Genomic DNA, 16,455 nt, shown 5'->3' with positions numbered 1-16,455 from the left:
CACAACGTCGTCGTAGTCAACATTACACATACCAGAAGTACGTACACACAAACCCTCACACTAGAAGACCGATCCATGGCGCCATCCCCGGCCGCCGCCGTGAAGACGACGAGAGCGACGTGCGTGCTGTTGATCCTGCTCCTGTTGGCCGACGGGCGGTCGAGGCCCGTGGCTGGGCAGGCGCCACCGGCGCCCGAGGAGGCCGTGGGAATCGAAGCGGATGCCGACGGCCGTGGAAACGGCACCCGCGGCGGCGGCAGGAGCGCCGGGACGCCGAAGGAGTTGAGCGCCATCGACTGCCAGGTCTGCGAGTCGACGTGTCGGGTCAAGTGCCTCGTCAACAACCTCTTGCAGTGGGGCAGCTGCTACCAGCACTGCAAGGCCGACAACTGCAACGAGTGGTGTAGGTAGCCGTCCGTCGAGGTAACGCGCCGACGGATGCATGACACGCGCATGGATCCTCTACAAGAGGATGTCCGTTTTCTGCGATTCATGGTGTTGCTTTGAATGCAGCAAATCAGCTGCTCTATGTTTTCCTTTTTACATTCAACGAATTTGTATACTTTCCACACAAAAATCTATTTGTATATATAGTCATCTTCCATTTTGCTGAAGCCATTGAACTGTTCTCACCGTAATTCGGGTTGTTGTCTTTTTCGGGAATATGTTCAATCTGTAAATCGGCAGTCCTGGATGTGTGATGCTTGCTCTGTAGAAGAATCAACTGTGTTGGCCAGGTTGAGCATCCTTGCTACGAAACAAGGGAACGTGTGACTCAGCTACCATGCACCGACGTGGCTCCGTGCGGCGGCCAAGCCACACTTTGAGCTGGCCCGGTAGTCAACTGACTGCATAGCCATTTTTGTTGTTGCAACAACAAGCAGAAATCGTACAAAAAGATCTTCGAAATGCATACATCTGACTACACAACGATTTAGTTGACCACACATGATAGGCTTCCTGGCACGGTTACTCGGTCCACGGCCATTGTCATCACGCAAAAACACCATGAGCCGCACATAAAAATCATCGTGCATGCCACAGCGCGCTATGATACATCATGAACGTTGCACGGACCACACACATACATGCATGCAATCCCTCGCATCAAGCGACCAATCCATGGCGCCATGCCTGGCCGCCGCCGAGATCACTAGAGCAACGTTAGTGCTGCTGCTTATGCTCCTGTTAGCCGATCTGCGGTGTGAAATAACGGGGGCCACTCTTTTTCAGGAGAGTGAATTATTATTTTCCAGCATCAACCGCCTCATTTTTCCTTGGTAACAAAAACTAAAACTAAAATGAAAATGAAAATAGAAGCTAAGAAAGAATGCATTGACATTGGTATAATACAAAAAGAAGAAAGAACGTGGAAAAAACATAAAACAAATAATGAAGAAAATTACACAAAAACCGGTAAGTATCTCATTGTTTGCGAGTAAGATTCCTAGAGCCTTTTTTAGCTCATGCTCAAATATGATTTTGTATTGCAACCTTCGACAAATTAGTAGCAACCCATCTTAATATGCAACTTGAACAATACAACATCCGACTTTCTACTACAATAAGTTTTGCCCGGCTGCGGTGAGGGAGGCCGATGACGGCGGCACGTCTTCTGCTCGCTTCAGTACTTATAGTCGTCACTGGGTGGTTTACGGATCTGAATATAATTTTTTTTATTTCTAGTGTTCGTTATACTGCCATGATTAAAGATAAGTTGATTGGATGTTTTCCCGCATAAAAAAAAGAACAATGCAACATCGATGGAGTCAAATGTGACATGCAAAATATCACTATGTTGGGACTAATTAGACACTCATTGTCTGGAGATAGATGTTCTAATTGAACTAGAAGAACGTAATACCAAAGCTCCAAGAGAGAACAAGAAAGTGTACACCTTCAGTCATTGATAGTGTCATAGATGGCGGCAGAGAGAGCTCTCTGTTGGCGTTCGAGGCAGGCAGGCGACGACGAGTCGAACCCAGAGGCGGCAGAGGCTACTCGAAGCTGGCATAGGCCGGGGGCGACAAGTCGGTGGTTGGAAAGGAAGGCAGTGTAATCCAATTTATCGAAATATAGAGATGTGAGATTTAGTTTCCAAGTCCTAACTGATGCAAATCCAATAATAAAAATAAGTAACGAATCTGGCGAACTTTAGACCACAAAAATATCTTTTTGTTTGCGGAATCATCTTTTTTATGTTGTAATATTTTTTTTAATCTTTTTCAGCATGCATTTAGCAATTCTTCTTTTAGTATGTAAATGGACAAAATTTGTTCAATTTGTTTTAGTTGACTATTAAATAATGTATAGCTTCCCGCAAAAAAAGAAATACTGCATAGCTTCTAGCATGCATACCCATCACGCAAACCGCATGGGAGACCAAATTTAGAGTCGTTCGCGACCGAATAAGAAAAGAACAATGAGAAGCATGTATGCATGCATGGATTTGGTCGCTGATTATAATTGTGATAATTGTGAGGCATCCTACCGATGCATGTATGCATTGTACACCGCGCACGAGATGCAGGAATGCAACGGGAGCAGAGTGCAATATCTTGAATCGGGCGAAACTAGATTCTCCGGTCTCTCATTGCCATGGACCACCGTTCCCGGCGGTGGACGAATGTAATAAAATTCAATTCTTTAGGCCCCCAGGCGAGTGTCCATTCATGCATGCACCTCTGGATCTCAAAAAACTACTCCTAGTTGTGGCTAAAACGAGGAGCCTCCGACGCTGTGCAGGGGCAACAGGTTGCAGCCAGCTACCGTGTGCTCCGGCCGCTGCCTGGAATCGAAGGCGCACCGGTGATATCCCTGGCGTTTCGGTCGCTTGGCATGCCTGCCGCGGCGATAACTACTCCGACACTGCCTTGAGTACCAAGTCTGCATCACTGCAGGCACGGCAGTGTTGGGTCGATTGTCAGCTATTGTATTTCGGTACCAGGTAGGGCAGCACTCTTCGAAAAGTGCCTGAAGAGGCCGAGCTCCACTGAGCTCTATATACATTTCTCAGCCAAAATACCTTTTTCATAACTCAAAAAAATCTGAAAAAATGTTTTCATGTAGACATATACTTTAAGTATACATGTACAAATTTTTATAAATATATGTATTCATATGTGATGTATACAAAAAAGACAAATACACAGATTGAAATAGGCTTTTTCTTTGTTGTATTTGTGTCAGATATTTGTTTTTTTTTGTGTGTAGCATGCAAATGATCAAATTAGTTACTAAAAATCTATACATACTTAAAGAATGTGCATATGTATTTGTACAAAAAAATTGGCATTTTTTGAAACTTTTAAATATATTTTGAATATTTTTTTTGCAAAACGAGCTTCATGGAGCCCGGTCTTTGCAACGCCACACTCAGCACTCTTCAAGTTCAATGCCGCATCACTGCACTGAACGGGGGCAGAGTTCATCATCACTGCACTCGCGATCTTGGCGTCAGGAAATGGGACTGAAGAAACTCGAGCAGAGTTCATCTCGGTCGCAGCTTATCATTACCTAGCCTGCCTGAATGATGATCACTGGCTGGAGCACTACTGCTGGTACCTCCGGGAGCAGAGTAGAATACACAGAAGCATCGGTCCATCCCACAATCACCGCACCGCACCGTAAAAAATCGAGGGATAACCTGCGCCAGGGACCACTGCAGAGCGTTAAACAAAAGATTTCGTTAATGACTTTGCTTAATTAGGTTGTTGCTTTTCGGCAGAGATAGCCCGATCGAGGTAAAGCCGGAGGGCCTGCGCGAGGGCAAAGTGAAACGGAACCCAGCTGACGATAGTCAGATGAAACAGAAGCTTTCAGTCGTCCTCGTCAAAGCTTTGGTCATCGCATTGCATGGCACGCACCTACGCAGCATCTTTTTTGATCTTTTTTTTTGTGGAAATCTTTTTTGATCTTTTGCCTGTGATGAGACGAGACGATAGCGAGAGGTAAACGGGACGAAAGGAACCTCACCCGCGTCTGGTCGTTCCTCGTGCAACAACAAGCCAGAAAGAAGTCAAAGGAGAGAATGCATCCATAGACAGAATGCATCCATAGATATGCAACCCAGGTATGAGCATCTCCATCGGCGACCCATAAATTTCATCCCGCATCCGTCTGGCGTGGACATATGGAGACCCATAAATTTCATCCCGCATCCGTCTGGCGGACAGAGAACAAGTCCGCAGACACAAATATTGAAGGCTGCCATCCAACGCTATTATGTATATGTCCGTCAGCAAATGGCGATTTAAAATTCAAATCTAATCCGATCCACATGGCATGCCGAGCCACACCACCGTTAGATCGCATGCCCGGCTACAGTCAAAAAGAGGCAAGTATATTTAGCTTTTACATATTGAATCCAAAAAAATATCAGTCCAGCAGTCCGTATAATTTTCTCCCCTGCCGGACTGGCACCCAGCGATCTACTCCCTGATCAAGGTGTCGTCATCACCGTGTAGGCACTCTCAGCGACCTCACTGTCCGCCGCCATCAACCGATCTTTCTGCCGCTGCAACATCTAGTAGCGCACTGCACGATCACTCTTGCGTCGGCATCCAAAGAGTCCAGATTCAAGGTCAACATCTTGACGTCCTCCGCATTGGCGGCGATCTTCAACTTCTTTTTCTCGAGCGGGCCATTGCCTCCATCACCAATTTGAATCTCTCCATCATGGTCCTCCTTTCTTCGAGTTTGAACTTCTTGTCCGTTGCCTCCATCAACAATTTGAACCTCTTCGTCTTTTTCTCTTCCTTGAGGTCCGAGCGCTTCACGCATGCCTCCTTCTTCGACAAGATGTCTTTGAACCTCTCCGTCAGCCTGGCCGCGGCACCTTCTCGCTTCGCCCTCTCCTCCTCTCACTTCTTCCCCCATAAATTTTTTCAAAACTTCATCAGCTGTTCTTGGGTTGGGTCGGTAGGGTCACCGATTTCTTCCTCGGTGGCTTGGGCGGCGGTCATGACAATGAAAAGGTTCCACTTCGATTGCCCATTCAACTTCAACCAACAATGCATGACGGTTAATTTTTTTCTTCTCCAACTTCTTGTACACCAAACAAGCACGAGAATGCTATAAAGTGAAACATGGCAACAATGCATATCTGGCTAGTGAGCAACAAAACTAAGCTTATACGCTTAGTGAGCAAAAAAAAACTAAGCATGTCCGGCTAGTGATCAACTTACTTGCTCGGTGATTTGTGCACCGCTAGGCCACTGTGCGGTGAGATGCTTCAAGTATCCGCAATACTTGGACACGGCCTCTTGGATGGTGTACTATCGATGCTTGTGGGACTTTGATTCATGGTTGTGGATGACCGCATCGGAGTAGGGGGGAAATGTTTCTATTCGTGGAACCAAATGTGAACATTGTTCCAATATGTTGTGCCCTTTTGCTCCGTGCCATGGGTTAGATCGAGGCTAATGGCAAACCATGCATCGCACAACACCTTGTCCTCCCGCATGTTGAAACTTTCTCCTCTGTCCTTCTTCTTTGGATCGCCGGCTATATCATTCGGATCAGCTTTCTCGTCGTCCTCCCCCTCCTCCTCCTCCCCCCCCCCCCCCTCCTCCTCCCCCTCATATTGATGTTGTCTGCCGGCCCAATGTTGCTCTTGTCGTGTGCCCACGTCGGTCTGGGTGCAGGACTGCTACGTGCCCGTATGGGTGTAGGATTGTTGTTGTTGGTAGTTACCAGACTGGGTGGAATCCAAATCTTCCACATGCCCGTCCTCATAGCCACATCCTCCTCCTTTGTCCCCGTCATGGATGATGTCGAGCATCTCCCTGTCCGGGTCGTCGTACGCCTGATCCCCCGCTTTAGGCATTGCCGCAAACAGTGTGAGGGTACCCATCTGCTCTCCGCCCGCCGTTCGCACTCGAACGATTTATGGCGAAGAATACTCAGAGAAGAGCGGCGCCACAATCAGAGGAGCAGACGGAGGAGCCGTAGAACTAGAGTTGCGGCTGCCGCCCATGTACTCGGAGCCGGGCGTGGAGATAGTGGACATCTCCGACGAGGATTAGGGTAGTATAGGTTGATCTACTTAGGATTTCCTCTTTTGCATGCTTTGTATGTATTTAAGGTTTGAAATATGAGGTAAACATATGTATAGAAGCAAATTTGAGGTGTGACCCGTCATTGTCCGAACGCGTCCGCGGGCGTTTGAGAGCCCAGATTTGGTGTCCATGGTTTTTAGACTAAAAAATATATCTATTTGTTTGCAGAATCATCCTTTTTTATGTGTAATATATATATTTAGTATTTTTCAGCGTGCATTTAGCAATTCATGTTTTTGCATGCAAATAGACTAATGCTTCTGTTTTTTTAGTTAACTAAAATAGCTTCTACTAGCATACATACCCATCACGCAAACCGCATGGGAGACCAAATTTAGAGCGGTCGCGCCAGAATAAGAAAAGATCAATAAGAAGCATACATGTCCGCATGCATGGATGTGGTCTCTGATTATATTTGTGATAATTGGGAGCAGAGTGCAATATCTTGAATCGGGGGAAACTAGATCCTCCGGTCTCTCATTGCCATGGACCATCGTTCCCGGCCGTGGACGCATGTAATAAAATTCAATTCTTTTGCCCCCAGGCTAGTGTCCATTCATGCATGCACCTCTGGATCTCAAAAAACTAAGTTGTGGGTAACACGAGGAGTCTCGACGAAGTGCAGGGCCAACAGGTTGCAGCCAGCCACCGTGTCCTCCGGCCGCTGACAAGAATCGAAGGCGCACCGGTGAGGCTGGACGGCAAGTAGCTCGACATCCCTGGCGTTTCGGTCGCTTGGCATGCCTGCCACAGCGATAACTACTCCAACATTGCCTTGAGTACGAAGTCTGCATCACTGCAGGCACGGCAGTGTTGGATGGATTGTCAACTGTTATTTCGGTACCCGTTAGGGTAGCACTCATCAAGTAAGTCCAGTGTCGCATCACTGCACTGAACGGCGGCAGAGTTCATCATCAGAGCAACTACAATAAGATGACATGAGCCGATTATATCTTTACTTAGTTGAAGAAGAGAAGAAAAAATCGGGTTGTAGAATAAAAGCTAGCTATAGCACGACCCCGAGAAACTTCATGAGATTGTAAGATGGGCCAGGCATTAATAAATTAGTACATATTTAAAACGAAGTTAAAAAAATACATATTTAAAACGATTTTGCTTAATTAGGCTGTTGCTGAGTAGATCTTGTCTCCCTCAACCGACCCAAGTGCCGCTCCCCCTCCCACGTCGCTCCAGTGAGGCAACCAGGAGGGAAACCCTAGCGTCGCCGGGCTCGTCCCCCCTCTTTTCCTATCCCCTCCTCGCCACCGATGGGACGCGCCATCGGGCAAAGCCCGGTCGACAATGGGTCGACCGGGCATCTTCTGCCCAAGCACGTTGGCGGCAAGTGCGGATGTGTGGAATTAGCGGTGGCTAGAGGTGGGTCTGCAGGGGTGTTGCTCTTGTCGTCGCCTGGCAGGGAGTGGAGGGTTGTGGGCGTGTTGCTCCTGCCGGTGCCTAGCCAGGATGTGGAGGGCTGCACATGCGGTCCCTCATGGTTGTTGGGACGGTTCGGCCAGATCTGGCCGCCGAGCTGCGGGCGGCGCGGGGACTCCCGCCGGTGGTGGTCCGGTGTTGTTGTCGGCCGGGGCTAGGCTATGCTCCGCTTCTACATATATGGATTCGGGAGCTCCTGGTGGTTTCACAGGTCCTTGGCGCGTGCGCCGCTATGGTGGTGGCGGGGTGTGGGTGGTGATGGTAGCCTTCCTTCTCTTCGTTCCATGTCGGTGGCGCGCGGATTATCCATGCGGCGGAGGTGGCTATGACCAGGGGCTCGCGCTCGGGCGGACCAAATCTTGTCCCGGGGTTGGTCGGGGCTCACGCTCTAGGTAGGCAAGGATGGGAACGGTCCAGGTGGTGCCCGTGAGCGGTGAGTTTTCTCTCCTCATGGGCATGGTGGTTGATGGTGGTGGTCGGGACACCGCCATTTTGTCAGGCAACTCAGATTTGAAGGCCATGGGCTTCACGTTGTGGGAGCTTGCTTGACAATGGCTGGCGGTAGGCGTGGGTTTATTGGCGGAATCATCCTTTTAGACGTCATATATTTTTAGTCTTTTTAAGTGTGCATCTAGCAATTACATTTTCCCTCTTTATGTGCACCTAGCAATTCTTGTTTTAGTACTATAAAATGGGCTAAATATTAAAATAGGTTCTTGCATACTCCATATTCATCACGCAAACCGCATGGGAGACCAAACTTTTAGAACATTGACGCCCGAATAAGAAAATATCAATGAGAAAGCATGCATGCATGCATGGATTTGGTTGCTGAATACTCCGGCCAATACATGTAGTACATTGTACCACCACGCACCAGGTTCATGCATGCAACGGAACAGCGGAAGATGAATGCAATCTCTTGGATCGGGGGAAACATAGATTGTCCGGTCTCTCATTGACATGGACTACCGTTCCCGGCCGTGGATGCGTGTAATAAAATTCAATTCTTAGTAGAATAACAAAACTTTTCCGGCCTAGGCTCCAGGCGAGTGTTCATTCATGCACCTCTGGATCCCCAAAGCTAATTATAAGTCACACGATGGAGCCTCCATGGAGGGCAGTGCCAACAAGCTCACCATGTCATTGAGGCGCAACGGTGAGGCCGAAGGGCAAATGGCTCGAGATCCCTGGCGTTCCGGTCTCTTCTGTGCTGAACCTGAAACTGTTCAACACTTGCTATTTGACTATGTGATTGCTCAACATGTTTGGATCTTTGTATCTGACTTCTTTTAGATAGACATGAATTTTTTCGAGGGCAAAGAATTTTCCACGGGTCATCTCTGATAGCAGAAGCTATCCCCCCAAAGTTAATGTGTCGATAAAAGGATTTTACTGAGTACATACCACTAGGCTCCAAAGACCAAATTGGCATATCAGGGTCAGCTATCAAAGTACACTGTTGAACAGTATCAAGCAGCAATCTCCATCGATCTAAGCCATCTTGATCAACACATCTCCTAAAAGTTAACTTTGAAAATATCTATGCCTTCTGGCATGTGCATAAGAAAAAACCTGTTCTGAATATGGTAATTGCTGCTACCTTGTGGAGCCTGTGGAGACTAAGGAACAAATTTTGTTTTCAGGGGCAGAAATGGAAAAACGTGAACTGCATTCTTGCAAAGCTAAGCTGTTATTTGCACCAGTGAAAGGTTCTCTGCGACGATGCTCAAGCAACCCTACTTCAACAATCCATCCTCCTGTTGGACAAGCGGCGTGGAGAGCTGATGCGGATCGCCTGGAAATGAGGCGTGGGAGGGGCACATGAGCTGGGAGGAGGAAAAGCTGAAGTTGATGCTCGCAACTGAAGATCTTGCCCTGGCTTCGCTTTCTGTTCTTTCTTTTGCTCATGGATTCTGTAATATAAAAGAGTTTAGTTATAAGTTACACGAGGGAGCCTCCATGGAGGGCAGTGCCAACAAGTTCACCATGTCCTCCGCCGGCTGCCAAGAATCAAAGGCGCAACGGCGAGGCCGAAAGGCAAATGGCTCGAGATCCCTGGCGTTCCCGGCCGGTCTACACCTGGCCATCTGGGCACGGCAGGTGTTGGATCGATTGTCAGCTAGTATTTCGGTTCAAGTATCTTTTTGCAGGCCGGCTCATTGCTCTGTATACTGACCAAACGGGGAGCAGGGTTCATCATCGCTGCACTCGCGGGCTTGTCGTCGGTAAATGGGAATGAAGAAACTACTCGCAATGATCTCGGCCGCAGATTATCATTACCAGCCTGCCTGAATGATGATCACTGGAGCATTGCTGCTGCTACTGGGAGTCTGCGAGCAGAGTAGAATGCACAGATGCATCGGTCCATTCCACAATCAGTGCGTGCTGCACTGCTAAAAAACTGAAAAATCTGCAGCCGCAATCAGAGCCGTGCAAAGACAGGCGCAAGGTATGCGGGCCCAAATGCCCGGTGCCTTTTGTTAACGATTTGCTTAATTATGCCGTGGCTTTCCGGCAGAATTAGGCCGGCCGAGGTAAAGCAGGAGGGCCCGGTGAGTGCGATGCGAGGAGAGGGCAGTGTGTAATGGAACCAACCCAGCAAGCAATGGTCAGACGAAGCACAAGCTTTTCGTCGTTCGTTCGTAGTAGTTGTCAAAACATTGGTCGTCGCATTGCATGGGATGGCACGCACCAACCCAGCATTCTTTTTCTGGCTGAGAACTCAGGGAACGTAGAGAGAGGTAAACGGGACGAGTGGGCATGCACGCATGCATACAGGCAAAAAGCAAAGGATGTAGCAGCGGCCGGCCAGCCAGCCGAGAGAAATGCTGGGGCGCTCTGGGCTTGAGAATCTATTGTCGGAATATGTGGTGTAGAACAATGGATTTATCTTTTTAACAATGAATATCATTCAATTGATATATTGAGGTGATATAAAAGCATTGAGCAAACTTCTGACCGCCGCATAGCACGATACAAACAGTTAACTCGTCCAACATAGCTTAAAGAAAAAATTATTTTACAACAATAATAATAAAGTCCATGCTATGATCAGGTAGATCCTATCCGAAGATTTACACCTTCATCCATGATGAAAGAAAAACCTTTCTGACCGTATGGCCCAACCAGATAGATGACATCATTATCCTCCGGTCTCTGCAAGCTACACCAAGTGCGGAGCCATCATGTACATGCATGCATAACCAGCACAATAGATAAAATACTTTTTTTGTTAAAAAAACACATCATTTCTGGTAAGCCACGGAGACCAGTATAAAGTTGTCTCCTGGTAAGCTACAGAGAGCAACATAATGTTGTCTCCGTCACAAGAATATGCGACCAATTGCTGAACATATGACATGCACTACATGTGGGAAGGGGGCGGTAAAGATTTGAAGTTACTTGAACTATGGCCTACATAGCACGAGCAAACTTACACTATAAAAACAAGTGTTTACTATGTACTCGTCGTGTTGGCAAAAGACACGGATCTTGTGACCTAGACAATTGCGGTAGGATAGATTATCTCTATCAATATCACACCTCTATTGAGAAACTAGATGAATATCTTCACTCGAAGAGTTATTTTGAGTTTCATACATTTTTATTGTCAACGGAAACATCACTTTCGGCAATCGCCTCATATAAGTACTTCACAGAAAACCTATCATTTTATTCCAAGTTGCATGGAAACTCATCTGGTTCATTTGACAACAAGTTGGGCTCCAGATGTGTGAGAAATTTATTCCACACAATGAGGCAATGCCCTAGCAGGTCCCTACGGAAAGATATCGGGGTTTGCTTTACCCAAGACCTATGCGATTGTGCGATCCCAACGAAATTATTTCTAACAATCCCGATACAGACTTGGCTATTGTACAGTAAGTGAGGTGTCTCCCTGCCAGGTATCCTTCCAAAATGTGAAGGCAAATACCGACGTCGCAATGATCTCGGCTGCAGATTGGCACTGCCTAGCCCGACTAACTGCACGTTGGATTACTGAAACCCAGTGGCAGAGCTTCACTACCCTAGAGAAATTATGTGAAATATCATTAATTGTTAAGCTAAAATTTTAAAGATTATCAAAGTTCAAGTAGAATTTGTCCCTTTTGCCGCCTCAACTCTGCTTTGCTCCTTCAATGATCTCTGTCAAGCTTCACCACTGCCGGCAACGGGAGTAGAGTGGCATACGGGCATGCAAAGAAAGAAGCATTGGTCCATTACACAATTATTGCGTTGCACTGTGAAAACAAAATCTACAGCTGCAATCAAGGAGAGGCAGGACGCATCGGCGCATTTGATCTTCAAAACTTAAGCATGCTTGGGAATCGCAGTGGTCGATGGAAAGAGGGGATATGGGAAGAGAAACTTTAGAGCATGGTTAATAATATAGCTGATTGATGGCTATAACATGTTGTCATGCCATCTATAGCCAATGCAATAGCCAATATGTATAGTAATAGGCTAGCTACAAGAAAGTACTACTTTTCTATCACATGTCCCACCATGCATTCTCATATAGCTTCTTAAAGCCCGTGCTACAGCCGGCTGTAAATCTATAGTCCGCTTTTTTTTTCTCATTCAACTCAGCAAAGATATAATATTTAAAATTTTACAGTGTGCCTACCTCATCTTATTATACTGACATTTTTCACCTTCTGCTCGTAGCAACTGCATGGATATTGTCACAATGGTCTCTCTATCCCGAATTACTTGTTGCAGAAATGGATTAGATTCATGGTCAAAGTTTGACCTGAAATACTAGGGGTAGGGGTAGTAAATCCAAGATGAGGGAGTACTCCTACTTCATCATCGATCATCATGGTCATCGCTGGACGCACTCGGTCACAATGGTCTGCGGAGGATTGCAGTCTTCTCATCGGTAAATGTGAAGGCAAATACCAACGTCGCAATGATCTCCGCTGCAGACTATCACTGCCTAGCCCGACTGGCCGCACACTGGAGCACCGGCACCGGGAGCAGAGTGGCATGATGCACACAAGCATTGGTCCATTCCACAATCACCGCGCTGCACTGTAAAAAGAACTCCGCAGCCGCAATCAAGGAGAGCCGGGACATGACATGCGCTTAATATACTCCCTTTAGTTAACGACTTTGCCTAATTACGCCGTGGCTTTTCCGGCAGAGTTAGGCCAATCGAGGCAAAGCAACGGGGGAATCCAGCAAAGAACGGCCTGTCAGTCAGACGAAACGAAGGGGAAAGCTTTTGCTAGGTCTTTCCGTCGTCGTCGTCAAAGCTTTGGTCGCCGCATGGCATGGCATGGCGCTGCAACTTTTTGGTCTTTTGCGTGGGAAGAGACGAGACGATGGGGGGAGGTAAACGGCACGAAAGGGACCTCACCTCACACGCCGACGTCCCCGTGCATCGCCAACGGAGAGAGAGAGAGAGAGAGAGAGGAGGGACGCAAGTCACGGAGAGCATGCATGCATGCAGGCGAAAAGCAAAGGCTGCCGGCGAGCCGAAAGAAATGGCGGGGCGCGCGGTGCCCGAGGCCGTGCCGCTGGCTCACGGAATCCGGCGTGGATCTCCCTGTCTTGTGCTCTCGCCTCGCCGGCGGGCAGACGGACCTGCGTAGTACGAGCACGGGCTTTTTTCTCTGTCCGTCCCTGTCGTCGCCATCATGGCGTCGTTGCGCTTCGACGCCATGAAAGGCCCCCCACCCGGGCCACCCCGAGCTTTTCCCCACCATCCATAACGTACGGCTCGTCACCTTTGCATTGCCGTGGGAGAAACACAAAGCCGTGAGATGTGGTTAATTAACGTCTAGTACTCCATAGTAGTCATTCAAGAGAGGAAACAGTGGCATACGTCGAGCAAGTTCGGCAGAATGCACGTAGGACATGAGCGGCTAAAATAGTTTGTGAAGGCCAACCAAATGTTAATAGGTAATGCACGACGTGTTACAACTTACATTTCACATGTACACACGAGCACTTCTACAAAGCGAGCACACAAAGTTGAGGGGAAATGAGGAGGAAAAGAGACAGCAAAGGACGCAACAGCTACAATCCACGTTCATCTACATGCATGAATGAGACCATGAGATGGGCTGTGATTGGGGGTTAAAGGAGCCTAAAAAGAGCTCTTTTCCCACGCTTACACCTAACCAAAATCCTTATAATAAACTAAAAACTCTAGGAAGGACATGAAGCACACACGACACACATAAACAACACACAAAGATTTTCTTCTTGCCACTTTGACGCTCTGCTTCTACTCTGTTTCCTCTTCGCTGAATGAAGTTCAGCCAGAAGCTTCCACGCTCGGCGAGGTGGACGAGCTACGCGGCGTCGCATTTCCCCGGGTCGCTCCGAGACCGCAGGAGCGGCGAGTCGCAGTCGGACATGGAGGCCCGGTGGATGGACTCCTTGCAGTGCGCGATGGCGCCGGCGATGCCGTCCTGCTTCTCGACCGCCGAGTCGTCGTCGCGGCGCGGCGCGGAGCTGGCCACAGCGGAGGACGCCGACCGGCACTTGCGCAAGCGACGGAGGCCCCTCAACTCGGCGGCCGCGGCGCGCGGGCTCGCGGCTGTGCGGAGCCGCCGCGAGATCCTGGCCAGGCACCTCCTGATCAAGTCCCGGGACGGCACGCGCCTGCTCCCGGCGGGCTCGGACGCGCGCTCGTGCTCGTCCTCCTCGGGGTGGGGCGTCGCCATGAAGAGCCGGAGCGACCGCGCGCTGGCGGAGCTGCTGCGGGCGAAGCTGCGGCGGCCGACGCCGTAGAGCGGCGCGGCCTTCCTGGCACCGAAGCTGAGCGTGCGCAGGCTGCCGAGGCCGCGCTTGCGGCCGGCGGCCTTGGCCTTGGACGGCGGCTCCGAGGCGCAGAACTTGAGCGGCGAGGAGGCGGAGCGGCTCCTTTGAAGTGAGATGACGAAGTCGAGCTCCTCATCGGAGTCGGAGTCGGAGCCCGAGAGCGCGCCGGAGCTGGAGCTGAAGGAGGAGTCGCGGAGGGAGCATGAGGCGAAGTCCAGGTCGAAGAATGGCCCCTCGTCGTCAACCTCCCCGTCCCGGCGCTCGGGCGCCGCGGAGGTGACGTTGGACGCCGCGCGCCGCGCCGCTAGGAGCCGGAGGATCTGCATTTTGAGAGCTGCGAGAGCGTGAGCTGAGGGGAGCGTGCGTGCGGGCCGTGCTCTGTGCGGCGACTGGGGAGGGTGGTGGCAGTGGCAGCCGGGTGGGTGGTGTGGTGTGGTCTGGTGCGTGGGTGGGTGGCTTTTAAACTGGCTCGAAAGGGAGGAGGCCGGGCGAGGCGCGAAAAGAGAGGACGCGTGGAAAACCGAAAAGGGGTTGGGAAAACAAAGGAGTTTTTCCGGTGGAGCTTGTGGTGGCCGGACGGTGGCGTCGCCCGGAGGCGGAGGCGCGAGGGAGGGAACAGGGGCGTCGTCGGGGTGGGCGGGGCCGCGTGCGGTGCGAGGTGATTGCCGGGGCGGCTCGGTGAGGAGTTCGTGGGCGTTTGGTGCGGTGCGTGGCGTGGCCGGCAGGGCGCACCCTCGCCTCCGGCCATGTGGTTGCTTTGGGATCGGATCATGTGGCAGTACTAGGCTACTAGCAGTAGATTTCTGAAACGAAACTGCTGTGTGGACGACAACGTGCATCTGAATGTTCGTGCGACTGCGGGTGCTAAGTGTCAGCCATTTTTAATCCAGTAATGAGGCTCTGAGCAGCCAGGACGTTCGTGTGCATGGTGCTTGCACTACGCGCGCTGACAGAGAACACACCATACACGCCATTGTCCACTAACCAGATTAGTTGTTTGACAGAAGCACTGTTTAAGACTTCGGCTGATTAATCGGTTAACAAGGCAGTTAACCATAACATGACTTTTTTAACACAAATACAGATGCAAGCGATCATATACACGCGCGCCTTACCCCTATGAGCACCTCTAAAAGACTGAACCGACATATCATCTTGAGATTTACAAAGTCATCATAGGCGCCTCATCGTCGACGGAAACGTCTCCTGCCACTGAATATGCGTCACCGAAAATGCTGAAATAAATGCGATTACCAGGATTTGAATCTTGGTGGGCTAAGGATACCACAGTCTCTCTAACGATGCAACTACAGGTTGATTCAGGTTGATTCGCCCATAAGGTGACCGACTCGAATAGTACATAATCGTCACGTTAACTAGCATGTCTACTGATTAATTGGTTGACCGACCGGTTAATCTTTATTGGCTTGTAAAGTGGTGGTCAAACAAAGCTCAAACTTTTCGCGCATAACCCCTCTGATCCCAATGCCCTCCTAATCCTTTCATCCCCGCCCAATTTGGGCCTTAACTGGCCTACACCTCCAAGCTCCAGCAACTAGACGGCTCCGGCTGCTTGCCTGAGCCCCATCCCCTCTCATTGGCTACTCTCCATCATCTCAGGTGGGATTCTCCCCATAGCCTCTACATGCCGGCTGCTCCCAACCCCTCCCGACGGATGCTCCTCAACCTCTTCCTTCATGGCATCACCAGCGAGCAAGGTACTACCGTCACCTCTATCAGTGGAGAATCCAACATTCATAGAATAGTAGATTAATATTAGTAAACTACATATTACAATTTTGTAGATTAGTGAATGGAACTGTTGGTTTGGGTATATTTGTATTTCCTCCGTCACGGTTTAGAAGGCACACTTAAATTTGCGTGCCTTTCCACAATAGGCAAGGTTTAGGGCGCATTGCATTTATTTCTAGTAGCTAATTAGTACTCCGATATACTATTTCTATATGTATGCGTAGTGTGAATGCTATTTTTTAGCCCATCTCACAACCAATAGATAACCACCTAGGTTTCAGAGAATTTCCAAACGCGCCTTCTAAACCGTGACGGAGGTAGTAGCATATTGTGTAGCTTTATGTTGGAAAGTACTCCCTCCATCCTGAATTACTTGGGGCGGAAATGTATAAAAATGGATGTATCTATAGCTAAAAATACATCTAAATACTTC

General features: G+C 49.2%; 2 protein-coding genes across 2 annotated transcripts; one reads left to right on the top strand and one right to left on the bottom strand.

Moving 5' to 3' along the window:
• LOC125539995 (uncharacterized) lies at window positions 1–695 on the top strand. The gene has a single exon (XM_048703558.2). The coding sequence runs from the start codon at window positions 76–78 to the stop codon at window positions 409–411; it is 336 nt and encodes a 111-aa protein (XP_048559515.2). The 5' UTR covers window positions 1–75; the 3' UTR covers window positions 412–695.
• A 12,701-nt stretch (window positions 696–13,396) lies between these two features.
• On the bottom strand, window positions 13,397–14,883 carry LOC125539986 (uncharacterized). The gene has a single exon (XM_048703546.2). The coding sequence runs from the start codon at window positions 14,594–14,596 to the stop codon at window positions 13,799–13,801; it is 798 nt and encodes a 265-aa protein (XP_048559503.1). The 5' UTR covers window positions 14,597–14,883; the 3' UTR covers window positions 13,397–13,798.
• Between the last annotated feature and the right edge of the window lie 1,572 nt (window positions 14,884–16,455).

This window comes from Triticum urartu, chromosome 1A, assembly GCF_056163025.1.
Source record: "Triticum urartu cultivar PI428250 chromosome 1A, HENAU_Tu73, whole genome shotgun sequence".
Taxonomy (NCBI): Eukaryota; Viridiplantae; Streptophyta; class Magnoliopsida; order Poales; family Poaceae; genus Triticum; species Triticum urartu.
This window is presented reverse-complemented; position numbering and strand designations above follow the sequence as displayed.